The following is an 18,332-nucleotide window of genomic DNA, read 5'->3' as shown; positions in this document are numbered from 1 at the left end:
GGGATGTGCAGGTTAGGTGGATTGGCCGTGCTAAATTGCCCTCAGTGTCCAAAAAGGTTAGGTGGGGTTACGGGGATAGGGTGGAGGCGTGGGCTTAGGCGGAGTGCTCTTTCCAAGGGCCGGTGCAGACTCGATGGGCCGAATGGCCTCCCCCTGCACTGTAACTTCTCTGATGTGGGTATTGCTGGCTGGGCCAGCATATGTGGCTCATCCCTAACTGCTCCTTGAACTGAGCGTCTCGCTCGACCACTCCAGGAACCGACCGACACGGAGAGAGGGCCCGGTGAGGGGTAACCGGGTCCCTTGGAAACCTGTGTTCTCCTTAATAGATGCCTTATTTTTACTCAATGGACTCCCCTCGATTTATGATAAGTAGCTTGGAAAAGGGAAGAGGAAAAGATTAGCGGGTCATGGGGAAAGAGCAGAGGAGTGAGACTGAGCTGCCTGGAAGTTTTTAAGAAAAAGATATATGCATTTCTAAAGAAGAAAGGGATTTGGGGATATGGTGTACGGGCCGGAGAGTGGAGCTGAGTCCACAAACATCAGCCATGATCTCATTAAATGGCGGAGCAGGCTCGAGGGGCCAGATGGCCTACTCCTGTTCCTAGTTCTTATGTTCTTCTGTAAGGACGGGCACCGTCTGGTTGGGCAGAATGGCCTCTGTGATGTGCTATGATTAGATAACTCTCTTTTCTATCGTGTTTTTCATGGTGTCAGCACATCATGGAAATTTCAGTGTCATCATTTTTAGAAGGTAGAAAACAGCCTATTTTTAGGTGTGCGTGGGTGATAAATACGGTTCTACCCGGATAAATATCCCATCTCTTTATATCCACCTGAAAGAACAAATAAACCATCTGCTGAAATCTCACTCAAAATACTGTAAATGAGAGAGCTGAGTACTGACCCACTGACAGTGCGGCACTCCCTCAGTACTGACCCACTGACAGTGCAGCACTCCCTCAGTACTGACCCTCTGACAGTGCAGCACTCCCTCAGTACTGACCCACTGACAGTGCAGCACTCCCTCAGTACTGACCCTCTGACAGTGCAGCACTCCCTCAGTACTGACCCTCTGACAGTGCAGCACTCCCTCAGTACTGACCCACTGACAGTGCAGCACTCCCTCAGTACTGACCCTCTGACAGTACGGCACTCCCTCAGTACTGATCCTCTGACAGTGCAGAACTCCCTCAGTACTGACCCTCTGACAGTGCAGCACTCCCTCAGTACTGACCCTCTGACAGTGCAGGACTCCCTCAGTACTGACCCTCTGACAGTGCAGCACTCCCTCAGTACTGACGCTCTGACAGTGCAGCACTCCCTCAATACTGACCCTCTGACAGTGCAGCACTCCCTCAGTACTGACCCTCTGACAGTGCAGCACTCCCTCAGTACTGACCCTCTGACAGTGCAGCACTCCCTCAGTACTGACCCACTGACAGTGCAGCACTCCCTCAGTACTGACCCTCTGACAGTACGGCACTCCCTCAGTACTGATCCTCTGACAGTGCAGCACTCCCTCAGTACTGACCCTCTGACAGTGCAGCACTCCCTCAGTACTGACCTTCTGACAGTGCAGTACTCCCTCAGTACTGACCCTCTGACAGTGCAGCACTCCCTCAGTACTGAGCCTCCGACAGTGCAGCACTCCCTCAGTACTGACCCTCTGACAGTGCAGCACTCCCTCAGTACTGACCCTCTGACAGTGCAGCACTCCCTCAGTACTGAACCTCTGACAGTGCAGCACTCCCTCAGTACTGAGCCTCTGACAGTGCAGCACTCCCTCAGTACCCTCTGACAGTGCAGCACTCCCTCAGTACTGACCCTCTGATAATGCAGCTCTCCCTCAGTACTGGCCCTCTGATAGTGCAGCACTCCCTCAGTACTGACCCTGTGACAGTGCAGCACTCCCTCAGTACTGACTCTCTGACAGTGCAGCATTCCCTCAGGGTCAGTACTGAGGGAGTGCTGCACTGTCAGAGGATCAGTACTGAGGGAGTGCCGCACTGTCAGAGGGTCAGTACTGAGGGAGTGCTGCACTGTCAGAGGGTCAGTACTGAGGGAGTGCCGCACTGTCAGAGGCTCAGTACTGAGGGAGTGCTGCACTGTCAGAGGGTCAGTACTGAGGGAGTGCTGCACTGTCAGAGGATCAGTACTGAGGGAGTGCCGTACTGTCAGAGGGTCAGTACTGAGGGAGTGCTGCACTGTCAGTGGGTCAGTACTGAGGGAGTGCTGCACTGTCAGAGGGTCAGTACTGAGGGAGTGCCGCACTGTCAGAGGTTCAGTACTGAGGGAGTGCCGCACTGTCAGAGGCTCAGTACTGAGGGAGTGCTGCACTGTCAGAGGATCAGTACTGACGGAGTGCTGCACTGTCAGAGGGTCAGTACTGAGGGAGTGCTGCACTGCCAGAGAGTCAGCACTGAGGGAGTGACTTCCGGTTGCGGCTATGCGGAGCTAAGTCGCAGATTTGGCGGCTCCGGAAAAAACAGACTTTTGGACTCTTTTCAGGGCCCCCAACGGCACTTTTTCGACGTTTCCCGGTGTGGGAAGGAGTCTACAACAGCTCCCCGTCAGTATATGGCTTCAACTAGGAGCGGGGCGACATAAAAGGTGGTGGTGGACCCGAAGAAGGTGCGAGGGAAGAAGGACAAAATGGCGGCGGGCGAAGACCAGGCAGCGTGGATGCAGTGGGCGGAAGAGCAGCAGGAGGGTATCCAGCGCTGCTTCAGAGAGATTAAAACGGACCTCATGAAGGAATCTATTGATAAGCTGCTGGAGACACAGACGGCCCAGGGGGTGGCGATCCGAGAGGCTCAACAAAAGATCTCTGACAATGAGGACGAGATCTTAGTCCTGGCGGTAAAGGTGGAGGCGCACGAGGCGCTCCACAAGAAATGGCAGGAGCGGTTCGAGGAGATGGAGAATCGGTCGAGGCGGAAGAATCTGCGGATTCTGGGCCTCCCGGAGGGGCCGGACGTGGGGGCCTATGTGGTCACCATGTTGAACTCGCTGATGGGAGCGGGGTCCTTCCAGGGGCCCCTTCAGCTGGAAGAGGCCCATAGAGTGCTGGCGAGGAGGCCCAAGGCTAACGAGCCTCTGCAGGCGGTGCTGGTGCGGTTCCATCGGTTCGTCGATCGGGAGTGTGTGCTCAGGTGGGCCAAGAAGGAGAGGAGCAGCAGGTGGGAGAACGCGGAGGTTCGGATATATCAGGACTGGAGTGCGGAGGTGGCGAAGAGGAGGGCCGGGTACAATCGAGCGAAGGCGGTGCTGCACAGGAAGGGGGTGAGGTTTGGCATGTTGCAGCCGGCGCGACTGTAGGTTACCTACAAGGACCGGCTCCATTATTTTGAGTCTCCGGAGGAGGCGTGGGCCTTTGTTCAGGCCGAGAAGCTGGACACAGATTGAGGGTCGGGATGGGCGATTGGGGACTGCGGTTGATATGCTATGTTTATTTTTGTTTCGGGGGGGGGGGCCTTTGTATTGCTCCGGGTTTCTTTTCTTTGTGTTTTTTCTCTTTTGGGTCGGTGAGGGTGGCTGGGGCGGGTTGGGCACTGTTTTGGTTGGGTTGGTCGGGGGGGCTCTTGGAGGTGAGATGGGGCCCTGCGGGGGAGGGGGAGGCCCGAGTCAGGGGTGAGGGGACCGGGCCTGTAAAAGGAGCTGCGTCAGTGGTGGGACCTGGTAGGTGGAAAGCGCGGGCTTTTTCCCGCGCTGAAGACTGGAGGGGGCGGGGCTTAGAAGAGAAGGGGGAGGGGGAGAGGAGAGCTGACTTGCGGAAGTGCAATGGGGGGAGCAAACCAGCTAGGATGGGTCCTAGCCCGGGGGGGGGGGGGGGGGGGGGGGGTATCGATTTGCTGCTGCTAAGGTCAAGGAGGAGCTGGAGCGAGTGGGGGGGGGGGGGGTTGAGACGGGGGTATGCTGCTGTGGGGAACGTGCCGGGTGTGGGGTGCGGGCGCGTGGCTGGCCGAGGAGGGGGTCATGGCTAGTCGGCGGGGGAGGGGAGCGGGTAGCCCCCTGATCCGGCTGATAACCTGGAATGTAAGGGGACTGAATGGGCCGGTTAAGCGGGCCCGCGCGTTCGCGCACCTGAAGGGGCTGAAGGCGGATGTGGTCATGTTCCAGGAGACACACCTGAAGGTGGCAGACCAGGTAAGATTGAGGAAGGGGTGGGTAGGTCAGGTGTTTCACTCGGGGCTGGATGCCAAAAATCGAGGGGTGGCGATCTTGGTGGGAAAGAGGGTGTCGTTCGAGGCGTCGAGCATTGTGACAGACAATGGCGGTAGGTACATAATGGTAAGTGATAAGCTGCAAGGGGAGAGGGTGGTACTGGTCAATGTGTATGCCCCGAACTGGGACGATGCGGGTTTTATGCGGCGTATGTTGGGTCGGATCCCAGATTTGGAAGTGGGGGGCCTGATAATGGGGGGAGACTTTAACACGGTGTTGGATCCAGCACTGGATCGCTCCAGGTCTAGGACGGGTAGGAAGCCGGCGGCGGCTAGAGTGTTGAGGGGATTTATGGACCAGATGGGAAGGGTGGACCCTTGGAGATTTGCATGGCCAGGGGCTAGAGAATTTTCATTCTTCTCACATGTCCATAAGGCTTATTCCCGAATCGACTTTTTCATCTTGAGTAAGGCGTTGATAGCGAGAGTATAGGATACTGAGTATTCGGCAATAGCCATTTCGGACCACGCCCCGCATTGGGTGGACTTGGAGATGGGGGAGGAGAGGGACGGGGCTGTTGACGGACGAGAAGGTGAGCGAGCGGGTCCGAGGAAGTATAGAGAGGTACCTGGAGACCAACAACAGCGGGGAGGTCCGAGTGGGGATGGTATATGGGAGGCACTGAAAGCGGTGGTGAGGGGAGAGCAGATCACGATTAGGGCCCACAAGGAGCGGAGGGAGTGGGGGGAGACGCAGAGGCTGGTGGGGGAGATGGTGAGGGTAGACAGGGGGTATGCGGAGGAGCCCGAGGAAGGATTATTGAGGAAGAGGTGTAGTGTCGTGGAAATCATAATAAAGACAAATTCCTCGAGGTTCGATTGAAGGAAATTTATTTACACAAATATACTTGTAGAGAGAGTGTTTCAGCTGCAAAGCCAAGGCACTACACTCTGAGTTATGCAGTCAAAAACCATTATATTTATAGGTTGAAATAAACAACTTTGAAGAGATAAAGTTTGGGAACATGCGCAAGAGGAAATATGAATGTTTTGCCCTTGGTTTAAAAACAATTTGAGTACACATTTTGTTGTCCTTCGGAAGAACAACTTATCATCATAATAATGCAGAGTACAACATACTGAGCAGTATTTAGTTTACATTACTTGACCTACTTATTTTCGCTCAAAAGCAGTGTTAAAATATAGTTAATATTCCCAGCATGCTTCTAAATTGGTAACTCATTAACTTCCCTTCCACACGTAGCCTCCAGGCCGAATTCGACCTGGTGACCACCAGGAAGGCGGAGGTGCAGTGGAGGAAGGCCCAGGGGGCGATTTACGAGTATGGGGAAAAGGCAAGCCGGATGCTGGCGCATCAGCTTCGGAAGCGGGACGCAGCTAGGGAGATCGGGGGAGTTAAGGACGGGGAGGGAGTGTGGTGCGGAGTGGGGTTGGCATCAATGGGGTCTTCAGGGACTTCTACGAGGAATTGTACCGATCCGAGCCCCCACAGGAGGAGGGAGGGATGGGCCGTTTCCTGGACCAATTGAGGTTTCCAAAGGTGGAAGAGGGACTGGTGGCGGGATTGGGGGCCCCAATTGGGCTGGAGGAGCTGATCAAAGGGATAGGAAGCATGCAGGCAGGGAAGGCACCGGGGCCGGACGGTTTCCCGGTCAAATTCCATAAAAAATATATGAACCTGTTGGGCCCGCTGTTAGTTAGGACCTTCAATGAGGCAAGGGAGGGGGGGGCTTTACCCCCGACAATGTCCCGGGCACTGATCTCCTTGATCCTGAAGCGGGACAAGGATCCCCTGCAATGTGGGTCTTACAGACCGATTTCCTTGCTAAATGTAGATGCCAAGGTGCTGGCGAAGGTCTTAGCCACGAGGATTGAGGATTGTGTGCCGCAGATCATTCATGAAGGCCAGACGGGGTTCGTGAAGGGGAGGCAGTTGAACGCGAATGTGCGGAGGCTTTTGAACGTTATCATGATGCCGGCGAGGGAGGGGGAGGCGGAGATAGTGGTGGCGATGGACGCTGAGAAAGCCTTCGATAGGGTACAGTGGGGGTACCTGTGGGAGGTGCTGAAGAGGTTTGGGTTTGGGGAGGGGTTTGTCAGGTGGGTTAGGCTGTTGTATGAGGTCCCGATGGCGAGTGTGGCCACAAACAGGAGGAGGTCCGAGTACTTTCGGTTGCACTGAGGGACGAGACTGGGGTGCCCCTTATCCCCCCTGCTCTTCGCACTGGCGATTGAACCCCTGGCTATGGCACTGAGAGAGTCGAGGAACTGGAGGGGGTTGGTGCGGGGTGGGGAGGAGCACAGGGTATCACTTTATGCGGATGACCTGTTGCTGTATGTGACGGACCCAGTGGGAGGAATGCCGGAGGTAATGAGGATTTTTAGGGAATTCGGGGACTTTTCGGGGTACAAGCTCAAAATGGGGAAGAGCGAGCTGTTCGTAGTTCATCCAGGGGACCAGGAGAGGGGGATTGGCGAGCTCCCACTAAAAAAGATGGAGAGGAGCTTCAGGTATTTGGGGGTCCAGGTGGGCAGGAGCTGGGGGGCCCTGCACAGGCTGAATTTTACAAGGCTGGTGGAGCAAATGGAGGAGGGGTTCAAGAGGTGGGACGCGTTGCCGCTGTCCTTGGCGGGTAGGGTGCAGTCAATCAAAATGACGGTGCTCCCAAGGTTTTTGTTCCTGTTCCAGTGCCTCCCCGTGTTTATCCCGAAGGCTTTTTTCAGGCGGGTTAACAGGAGTATAATGGGGTTTGTGAGGGCGCGAGGGACTCCGAGGGTGTTCCTGGAGTGGAGTAGAGATAGGGGGGGCTGGCGCTGCCCAACCTCTGTGGGTACTACTGGGCCGCCAATGCGACAATGGTGCGCAAGTGGGTGATGGAGGGGGAGGGGGCTGCATGGAAGAGGCTGGAGACGACGTCTCATGTGCGTATGAGTCTGGGGGCGCTGGCAACGGTGCCCGCTGCCGCTCCCGCCAAGGAGGTAAACCACGAGCCCGGTGGTGGTGGCTGCCCTCAAAATTTGGGGGCAGTGGAGGCGGCACAGGGGGGAAGTGGGGGCCTCGGCGGGGTCTCCATTACGGGGGAACCACCGTTTCGCCCCAGGAAGAACAGGTGGAGGGTTTGCGGGGTGGCACAGGGCAGGTTGGGGAACCTGTTTGTGGACGGGAAGTTCGCGAGCCTGGGTGAGCTGGAGGAGAAGTACGGGCTCCCCCCGGGGAACACCTTCAGGTACTTACAGGTAAGGGCGTTCGCCAGACGGCAGGTGGTGGAATTCCTGCGGCTACGGCCACGCCCAATACAGGACAGGGTGCTCTCGGGGGGGTGGGTGGGAGTGGGGAAGATCTCGGAAACTTACCAGGTGACGCAGGAGGAGGAGGTGGTCTCGGTGGTGGAGGTAAAAGGTGTGGTAGTACCAGGTATTGCGGTACCTAAGAGGCTGATGACCATTGGTTAAACCCAGGAGTTTACCATTGGCTGTTGTTACGTAGCTCCGCCCTGACAGGCGGAGTATAAGAAACGGTGCTGTCCCAGCAGCCTTCACTTTCTGTACCGAAGCTGCTGGGGAACAAGTTCTAGTAGATTAAAGCCTTCAGTTATGAAATCACTTCGTCTTGAGTGTAATTGATTGCGCATCAAAAGGTAAGTGGGAGGAGGAGTTGGAAGAGGAAATTGAGGAAGGGATGTGGGCAGATGCCCTGGGGACGGTGAACGCTTCCTCATCGTGCGCGAGGTTCAGCCTCATACAGTTTAAGGTGCTGCACTGGGCACACATGACCGGGACAAGGATGAGCAGGTTCTTTGGGGGTGAGGACAGGTGTGTTAGGTGCTCAGGGAGCCCAGCAAATCACACCCATATGTTCTGGGCACGCCCAGCGCTGGAGGAATTTTGGAAGGGCGTAGCAAGGACGGTGTCGAGGGTGGTAGGATCCAGGGTCAAACTGGGCTGGGGGCTCGCAATATTTGGGGTGGCAGTGGAGCCGGGAGTGCAGGAGGCGAAAGAGGCCGGAATTCTGGCCTTTGTGTTCCTGGTAGCCCGGCGAAGGATTCTTCTTCAGTGGAAGGATGCGAGGCCCCCAAGTGTGGAATCCTGGATCAACGATATGGCGGGGTTTATTAAATTGGAGAGGGTGAAATCCGCCTTGAGAGGGTCGGTACAAGGGTTCATTAGGCGGTGGCAACCGTTCTTAGACTTCCTGGCAGAGCGGTAGACATTGGTCAATGGCAGCAGCAACTCGGGGGGGGGGGGCGGGGGCGGGGGGGTTTACTTTATTTTTGTTTTTTCCACTGGAGGGTCTGAGGGGTTTATATACTTGTTGTATTAAGTCGGGGTGTTAATGTTAAGTTATTATTTATGTACATGGGGGGAGGGGGGTATGGAGGGTTGCCTTTCTGGACTGTGTTTTGTAATTAACCCTGTTGGATTCTTTTTCATTTTGTTATTGATATTTTATGAAAACCTTTAATAAAAATTTTTTTTTTTAAGAAAGTACTGTGGGAGTGCTGCACTGTCAGAGGATCAGTACTGACGGAGTGCTGCACTGTCAGAGGGTCAGTACTGAGGGAATGCTGCACTGTCAGAGGGTCAGTATTGAGGGAGTGCAGCACTGTCAGAGAGTCAGTACTGAGGGAGTGCTGCACTGTCACAGGGTCAGTACTGAGGGAGTGCTGCACTATCAGAGGGCCAGTACTGAGGGAGAGCTGCATTATCAGAGGGTCAGTACTGAGGGAGTGCTGCACTGTCAGAGGGTCAGTACTGAGGGAGTGCTGCACTGTCAGAGGCTCAGTACTGAGGGAGTGCTGCACTGTCAGAGGGTCAGTACTGAGGGAGTGCTGCACAGTCAGAGGGTCAGTACTGAGGGAGTGCTGCACTGTCAGAGGGTCAGTACTGAGGGAGTGCTGCACTGTCAGAGGGTCAGTACTGAGGGAGTGCTGCACTGTCAGTACTGACCCTCTGACAGTGCAGCGCTCCCTCAGTACTGACCCTCTGACAGTGCAGCACTCCCTCAGTACTGACCCTCTGACAGTGCAGCACTCCCTCAGTACTGACCCTCTGACAGTGCAGCGCTCCCTCAGTACTGACCCTCTGACAGTGCGGCACTCCCTCAGTACTGACCCCCCGACAGTGCAGCACTCCCTCAGTGCTGACCCTCTGACAGTGCAGCACTCCCTCAGTACTGACCCTCTGACAGTGCAGCACTCCCTCAGTACTGACCCTCTGACAGTGCGGCACTCCCTCAGTACTGACTCTCTGACAGTGCAGCACTCCCTCAGTACTGACCCTCTGACAGTTCAGCACTCCCTCAGTACTGACTCTCTGACAGTGCAGCACTCCCTCAGTACTGACCCTCTGACAGTTCAGCACTCCCTCAGTACTGACCCTCTGACAGTGCAGCACTCCCTCAGTACTGACCCTCTGACAGTTCAGCACTCCCTCAGTACTGACCCTCTGACAGTGCGGCACTCCCTCAGTACTGACTCTCTGACAGTGCAGCACTCCCTCAGTACTGACCCTCTGACAGTTCAGCACTCCCTCAGTACTGACCCTCTGACAGTTCAGCACTCCCTCAGTACTGACCCTCTGACAGTGCGGCACTCCCTCAGTACTGACTCTCTGACAGTGCAGCACTCCCTCAGTACTGACCCTCTGACAGTTCAGCACTCCCTCAGTACTGACTCTCTGACAGTGCAGCACTCCCTCAGTACTGACCCTCTGACAGTGCAGCACTCCCTCAGTACTGACCCTCTGACAATGCAGCACTCCCTCAGTACTGACCCTCCGACAGTGCGGCACTCCCTCAGTACTGACCCTCTGACAGTGCAGCACTCCCTCGGTACTGACCCTCTGACAGTGCAGCACTCCCTCAGTTCTGACCCTCTGACAATGCAGCACTCCCTCGGTACTGACCCTCTGACACTGCGGCACTCCCTCAGTACTGTCCCTCTGACAGTGCAGCACTCCCTCAGTACTGACCCTTTGACAGTGCAGCCATTCAGCCCATCGTGTCTGTGTTGGCAGGCCCTTCAACCATTGGAGACAACACCTCATTATTCATTGAAATCCTTCTTGGTTGGAAGCACCTCGATTAAATATTCTCCTTGCCTCTCTTTCCAATGGAGAACTGACAGAATGAATGTTGATCAGAAGTTTGGGATGCGCAGGTTGAGAGTCCGGTACATGCAGGTGCGGGGCATTGCGAGGAAGGTCTTCCCGATCTCGCTAGCGCTTCCCACCTCGTTGCTGTAGGTGGTGCTGTCAGCGGGGGGGGGGGGGGGGTTGGCGAGGGAGGTCGTCTCGGCGATTTACAGGAGGAATTTGGAGGAGGACGGGGTGTCCCTGGAGGGGGTTAAGGCGAGGTGGGAGGAAGAGCTGGGGGTGGCGTTGGAGGAGTGGTTGTGGTGTGAGTGCTGCGGAGGGTAAACCCCTCGACTGTGTGTGCGAGGTTGATGCTGATACAGCTGAAGGTCGTGTACAGGGTGCACCGGTCGAGGTTGAGCCGGGGAGGCGCAAAGCACCAGAATCTGCTGTGACGGGGCGGAGAATCCCCCCCAGGGGGTCCCGTTTCAGACAGAGATGAGGAGAAATCTCCCCTTTGAGGTCTGTGGGTCTTTGGAACTATTTTTCTCAGACCAGCAGCGGAGACCGGCCAATGGATATTTTTAAAGCTGAGGTAGATAGATTATTGCCAACAAGGGGGTCAAAGGTATTGGGCAGTACGGTAGCACAGTGCTTAACTCATCCGTTTGACCTGTAATACTCCGGGCATTAAAGCAGAGGCCATTCAGCCTTGTCCTCTCCTGAAACTTACTACTGCTGTATTCCCTCTGACTTGATTGTTTTTCTGTGATACACCAAGTCCCTGTTTTGCTAACACTCACTACAGGCCTTCCCCAACAAGAGAATATCGAACCATTGCCCCTTGACATTCAATGACATTACAATTGCTGAACGCCCATGATGGGCGGGACGGTAGCACGGTGGTTAGCACTGTTGCTTCACAGCACCAGGGTCCCAGGTTCGATTCCCGGCTGGGTCACTGTCTGTGCGGAGTCTGCACGTTCTCCCCGTGTCTGCGTGGGTTTCCTCCGGGTGTTCCGGTTGCCTCCCACAAGTCCCGAAAGACGTGCTGTTAGGTAAATTGGACATTCTGAATTCTCCCTCTGTGTACCCGAACAGACGCCGGAATGTGGCGACTAGGGGCTTTTCACAGTAACTTCACTGCAGTGTTAATGTAAGCCTACTTGTGACAATAAAGATTATTATTATTACATCCAATAGAGCCAGTAAAATTTACATCACAGTCCATTCAGCCAATCTTGCCATGCAGGCTATCTCCATTTAAATAAACCTATTCCCACCGCCCTTCTCTCTCTCTCTCTCCAGATCACTCCACATTCCTGTATCTTCCTCAACTTCGATTATTTATCTTGTGCCTTGAAAGGCAGAATCGTTCTCTCCCCACGATCATGCATTCTATCCTCCAACAACACTCCATGTGAAGAAATCTCTCTTAACCCGTCTCCTCAGTCTGTCAGTCAACATTTTAGATTGATTGCCCCTTCGCCACCTGTTATAGCCCACACGGATATTACGGGGTAGGGATAATTAACTACTCCGTGGATATGAGCACCCCCCGATCAGGGAGCGTTGGACCCTTAACAATAGTTGGCTTTGCATAAATAGGGTCAGCCAGTAAGGCACCAACGCGAGAAGACCCTGGGCGCGATTCTCTGAATTGGAGACTAAGTGTTCGCGCCGTCGTGGACGCCGTCGCGTTTCACGGCGGCTCGAAACGGGCGTGGGGACAACCGATTCTGGCCCCGGTTCACGCCGCTCCAGCTTCCCTTCGATGCGCCAAATGGGCGCCGCGCCAACCCGCACATGTGCAGTTGGGCCGCGCCAACCCACGCATGTGCAGTTGGGCCGCGCCAACCCGCGCATGTGCAGTTGGGCCGCGCCAACCCACGCATGTGCAGTTGGGCCGTGCCAACCCGCGCATGCGTGGGGGACTTCTTCAACGCGCCGGCCCCAACGCAACATGGCGTGGGGGTTCAGGAGCCGGCCGCGCAACAGAGTAGGCCCGGGGGGGGGGGAGAGGCCGGCCCGCCAATCGGTGGGCCCCGATTGCGGGCCAGACCCCATCGGAGGGCCCCCCCTCCCCCCCCCCGGGACGGCCCCTGACCCTTCGCGCAGAGTTCCCGCCGGCAGCGACCGGGGGTGAACGGCGCCGGCGAGACTCTGCCGTTTCCGCGCGGCCGCTCAGCCCACCCGGGCCGGAGAATCGGCAGCTGGGCTGCGGACAGCAGCCCAAGACCGGTGCCGCGCCAGACGCGCCGGCGCAAATGCCGCTGATTCTCCGCACCCCGGAGAATTTCACGGCGGCGTCGGGGCGGCGTGGCACGGTTGCGCCGATTCTCCGGCCCGGCGCGGGGCTGGCAGAATCGCGCACCATGTGGGGAACTACTGAAGCCGTAGATAATAGTTACTGTAAGATATAGTTACTGCAAGCCTCTCCTCGTAATTGTAGCTCCTCAAACCTGGCAACATTCTGGAGAGTCCGCCCTGTGTGTTCCCTGAAGATTCAATGTTCTTTCTATCACGTGGCTCTCAAAAGCAAAATCAGTGCAGATGGAAAACTGAAGTCGGTGGATTAATTTCAGCTTAACAGAACTGGAGAGAGAGGTGGGGAGGGGGGGAGGGTGGGGGGGGGAGGGAGGGAGGAGTTGAGATGCTGGAGCCTTGGAGATATTGTCCACTTGGATGAAAAGGGCAACGAGATTTGAACGGACGGATACAGAGCGCTAACACAATTTCAGATTGGTCAAAGTCGAATCATAGAATGGTTATGGTACAGAAGGAGGCCATTCAGCCCACTCTGTCCATGGTAGCTCTCTGCAGGAGCAGATTACCTAGTGCCGCGCCCTCACCTTCTCCTCGTGACACTGCACATTTTTTCCTTTTCATATAATGATGCAATTCCTATCCCCAGGTGTCTCTTCATATTCATGTAGAGATCAGACCACTGCTGGTAGCTGATGTCACATCTGTGATGGATGTAGTAAACTGTTAAATATATTTTATATTTTGTGGCAGTAATATTATCAAAAACAATGGATTCAAATAATACAAGCAGGATTTCTGCTATAGCTGTGATTAAGGGGTCGTTAAATGTGAGGTAATCATTGATTTTAACCATTTACTTTACTTGTTTACAGAGACTAATGAAACATTGTTTTGATTGCTGGAGGTTCCCTGGGGTGTAGATAATTGGAGAGATTATGTTTAGTCCGAGCTAAGCAGGTCGTGGGACATCTTAGTGGGATGCAGGTGATGCAATTAGTGGGAGGAATCTGTAGTTTTGGGCAGTTTTGCCATAGGATTTCAGTGCGACAAGAAGAAAGATTTTCAGGTTGTTCCTGAAAGGGCCACTCTCCAAAGGTCTGCACAGAGATCAGCAAATAACCCTGATTGCTAACTTTATTTATGAGTGGACATTGAACTGTGTGGGTTGCTCAATTGGAAAATATATAGTGACAGGTGTGGATAGTGAGTTAATGTTTTTTTCTTTTATTTATGAACTATTTAACAGTTAATTGTAAAGCTATTTCTTTGATGTTAATGTGATTAATTCTGTGTTTAAATCAATGTTTGTTTTAAATAAAAGATGCCTTTTGGTCAGAATCATCACTCCTGGGGTGAAATATCCTCTCCTCACAGTTTTACACATTGAAAATCTCTAAGGTTCCTCGTCCAGTATCACAACAAAACCTGGGGTCTGGTCCGGTATCTAAACAAAACCTGGTGCCTGGTCCGGTATTGTAATAAAACCTGGGGTATGGTCCGGTATCCTAACAAAATATAGAACATAGAACATACAATGCAGAAGGAGGCCATTCGGCCCATCGAGTCTGCACTGACCCACTTAAGCCCCCACTTCCACCCTATCCCCCTAATCCAATAACCCCTCCAAACCTTTTTGGGGGGCACTAAGGGCAATTTCTCACGGCCAATCCACCTAACCCGCACGTCTTTGGACTGTGGGAGGAAACCGGAGCACCCGGAGGAAACCCACGCGGACACGGGGAGAATGTGCAAACTCCACACAGACATTGACCCAGTAGGGAATCGAACCTGGGACCCTGGTGCTGTGAAGCCACAGTGCTAACCACTATGCTACCTACCGTACTGCCCCACTGTGGAAATACACAGTTAGTGTATTATATGTATTGTGGTAAACTGTTACTGTACTACATGTATTATGGTAAACCACTGCCTGATGGCTCCGCCTCCCCTCGGGCTCGGTATAAAGGTATCAGTGGCCAGGAGGCTTTCTGTTTAGCTTATTAAAGCCTCAGTTTCGTTCACTACTCGTCTTGTGTTAATTCATCATAAAATTTACAGTGCAGAAGGAGGCCATTCGGCCCATTGAGTCTGCACTGGCTCTTGGAAAGAGCACCCTACCCAAGGTCAACACCTCCACCCTATCCCCATAACCCAGTAACCCCACCCTAACACTAGGGGCAATTTATCATGGCCAATCCACCTAACCTGCACATCTTTGGACTGTGGGAGGAAACCGGAGCACCCGGAGGAAACTCACGCACACACGGGGAGGATGGCCCATCACCCACAAAACCTGGGGTCTGGTCCGGAATCCTAACAAAACCCGGAGTCTGGTCCGGTATCGTAACAAACCCTGGGGTCTGGTCCGGTATCGTAACAAACCCTGGGGTCTGGTCCGGTATCGTAACAAAACCTGGGGTCTGGTCCGGTATCGTAACAAAACCTGGGGTCTGGTCCGGTATCGTAACAAAACCTGGAGTCTGGTCCGGTACCGTAACAAAACCTGGGGTCTGGTCCGGTGTCGTAACAAACCCTGGGGTCTGGTCCGGTATCGTAACAAAACCTGGGGTCTGGTCCGGTATCGTAACAAAACCTGGGGTCTGGTCCGGTATCGTAACAAAACCTGGAGTCTGGTCCGGTACCGTAACAAAACCTGGGGTCTGGTCCGGTATCGTAACAAAACCTGGGGTCTGGTCCGGTATCGTAACAAACCCTGGGGTCTGGTCCGGTATCGTAACAAAACCTGGAGTCTGGTCCGGTATCGTAACAAAACCTGGGGTCTGGTCCGGTATCGTAACAAAACCTGGGGTCTGGTCCGGTATCGTAACAAAACCTGGGGTCTGGTCCGGTATCGTAACAAAACCTGGGGTCTGGTCCGGTATCGTAACAAAACCTGGGGTCTGGTCCGGTATCGTAACAAACCCTGGGGTCTGGTCCGGTATCGTAACAAAACCTGGGGTCTGGTCCGGTATCGTAACAAAACCTGGGGCCTGGTCCGGTATCGTAACAAAACCTGGGGTCTGGTCCGGTACCGTAACAAAACCTGGGGTCTGGTCCGGTATCGTAACAAAACCTGGAGTCTGGTCCGGTATCGTAACAAAACCTGGGGTCTGGTCCGGTATCGTAACAAAACCTGGGGTCTGGTCCGGTATGCTAACACATCCCACCAAGTAGGTGAATATTGATCAATATTAGCACTGGTCCGTCACTGAACTCTGGGCTGAACTGTGGTGTGCGGCAGACTTAGTAAGGACAAAAGCTGCGTCGTGAAATTCGTGAGAAAAAGAGATATTCATTTATCATGTTTTGTCTTGCAGAGCTTAAACAGTTAAAAGAAGCATTGTGGGTGTCAGGAAACAGCATGCGTTGCTCTGAAGACTGGTGCAGACTTGCAATTGGCGCAAGCCAGCTATAATCCCCGTGACATCGACACCCACCCCCCACCCCCACCCCCCAGGGGGAGACGACTGACCAGGGTACAGGCACTGGCCAATGGCTGTCCTCAGTAAGTTCAAAACTATTTAAACCTTCTGACAAATGGTGTTGAAGTCTTGGCGAGGGCGCGGAGGGCGATTTACTAGAATGTTCCCCGGGGATGAGAGACTCCAGTGCACGTGGAGAAGCTGGGATTGCTCTTCGTGGAGCAGAGAAGGTTAAGGGAAATTTGACAGAGGCGTTGCAAATCGTAGAGAGTTCTGATTGGATTGGATTGGATTTGTTCATTGTCAGGTGTACCGAGGGACAGTGAAAAGTATTTTTCTGCGAGCAGCTCAACAGATCATTAAGTACATGAAAAGAAAAGGGAATAAAAGAAAATACATAATAGGGCAACACAGCATATACAATGTAACTACATAAGCACTGGCATCGGATGAAGCATACAGGGTGTCGTGTTAATGAGGTCAGTCCATAAGAGGGTCATTTAGGAGTCTGGTGACACTGGGGAAGAAGCTGTTTTTGAATCTGTTCGTGCGTGTTCTCAGACTAATGTATCTCCTGCCCGATGGAAGAAGTTGGAAGAGTGAGTAAGCCGGGTGGGAGGGATCTTTGATTATACTGCCCGCTTTCCCCAGGCAGCGGAAGGTGTAGATGGAGTCAATGGATGGGAGGCAGGTTCGTGTGATGGACTGGGCGGTGTTCACGACTCTCTGAAGTTTCTTGCGGTCCTGGGCTGAACAGTTGCCATACCAGGCTGTGATGCAGCCAGATAGGATGCTTTCTATGGTGCATCTGTAAAAGTTGGTAAGAGTTAATGTGGACATGCCGAATTTCCTTAGTTTCCTGAGGAAGTATAGGCGCTGTTGTGCTTTCTTGGTGGTAGCGTCGACGTGGGTGGACCAGGATAGGTTTTTGGAGATGTGCACCCCTAGGAATTTGAAACTGCTAACCATCTCCACCTCGGCCCCGTTGATGCTGACAGGGGTGTGGACGATACTTTGCTTCCTGAAGTCAATGACCAGCTCTTTAGTTTTGCTGGCATTGAGGGAGAGATTGTTGTCGCTACACCACTCCACTAGGTTCTCTATCTCCCTCCTGTATTCGGACTCATCGTTATTATCGAGTGAACAACGAGGAACTGTTTGCCAGCAGGACCCGTGACCATTAAGCACAGATTTAAGTGATTGGCAAAAATGTCTCGGGGAGATGTGGAGAATTTTATTTTAATCCAGGAAGCTGTTGTCTGGAATACTCGGCCTGAACGGGCGGTGGAAGCAGATTCAGTAGTATATCTCAAAAAAGGAATTGGATGAAGAGTTGAAAAGGAACATCTTGGTAACTGGATGGCCCTGTCAAAGAGCAGTCACCGGCTGGCTTCCTTCTCTGCAGGAAGGTTCTGTGATTAACGTCTCGGTAACAGTTCATGAACTGCGGTGACAATTTTGGTGATTTACCAGAGCAGCGACGGATAACGTGGATTGGCCATCCACAATTTCAGATCTTACCGCAAGGTGTTCCTCACCGGGACAGACCGGGTTCCCCGGGCCTCACCCAGCACTAAATGCTCCCGACTCCCAAATTCTTCTGCTTTTGAGTGCTCAGAGGCAGAATGAAGACCGGGTCGGAGAATTGCCGGGGGCTGGCGTGAGTCCCGCCCCCGCCGTGTCCCGAATTCTCCGTCACCAGAGATTCGGCGGGGGCGGGAATTCGCGCCGCGCCGGTCGGCGAGCCCCCCCCCCCCCCCCCCCACCCCACGACGATCCTCCGGCCCGCGATGGGCCAAAGTCCCGCCGCTGTCAACCCTCTCCCTCCGGCGTGGATTAAACCACCTACCTTACCGGCGGGAGCAGGCGGCGCGGGCGAGCTCCGGGGTCCTGGGGGGGGGGGGGGGGGGGCGCCGGGCGATCTGGCCCCGGGGGGTGCCCCCACGGTGGCCTGGCCCGCGATCGGGGCCCACTGATCCGCGGGCAGGCCTGTGCCGTGGGGGCACTCTTTTTCTTCCACCTTCGCCATGGTCTTCATCATGCCGGAGGCGGAAGGGACCCCCTCCCCTGCGCATGCGCGGGGATGACGTCAGCAGCTGCTGATGCTCCCGCGCATGCGCGGACTTACGCAGGCCGGCAAAGTCCTTTCGGCCCTGTCTGGCGTGGCGCCAAAGGCCTTTCCCGTCAGCCGGTGGAACGGAAACCACTCCGGCGCGGGCCTAGCCCCTCAAGGCGAGGGCTTGGCTTCCGCACCTTTGGGGCGGCCCGACGCCAGAGTGGTTCCCGCCACTGCATCACGCCGGGACCCCCCGCCCCGCCGGGTAGGGGAGAATCCCCGCCCAGGGTCTGGTCACAGCGTGTGGCACTAATTTCCTTGCGCAGT

At 54.5% G+C, this 18,332-nt stretch overlaps 1 protein-coding gene across 5 annotated transcripts in view; it reads left to right on the top strand.

Annotated features, from left to right (window-relative positions):
* Positions 1 to 18,332, top strand: part of LOC140386579 (transmembrane protein 198-like) — a 325,956-nt gene that overhangs the window by 190,932 nt on the left and 116,692 nt on the right. For all 5 annotated transcript variants that reach the window (XM_072469034.1, XM_072469025.1, XM_072469077.1 and 2 more), the window contains exon 2: positions 15,845 to 16,032. In XM_072469034.1, the coding sequence (XP_072325135.1) occupies positions 16,020 to 16,032 (13 nt within the window). In that variant the 5' untranslated portion in view covers positions 15,845 to 16,019. The remainder of the gene's footprint in view (positions 1 to 15,844; positions 16,033 to 18,332) is intronic.

The sequence above is a fragment of the Scyliorhinus torazame genome, chromosome 2, assembly GCF_047496885.1.
Source record: "Scyliorhinus torazame isolate Kashiwa2021f chromosome 2, sScyTor2.1, whole genome shotgun sequence".
Classification (NCBI taxonomy): Eukaryota; Metazoa; Chordata; class Chondrichthyes; order Carcharhiniformes; family Scyliorhinidae; genus Scyliorhinus; species Scyliorhinus torazame.
This window is presented reverse-complemented; position numbering and strand designations above follow the sequence as displayed.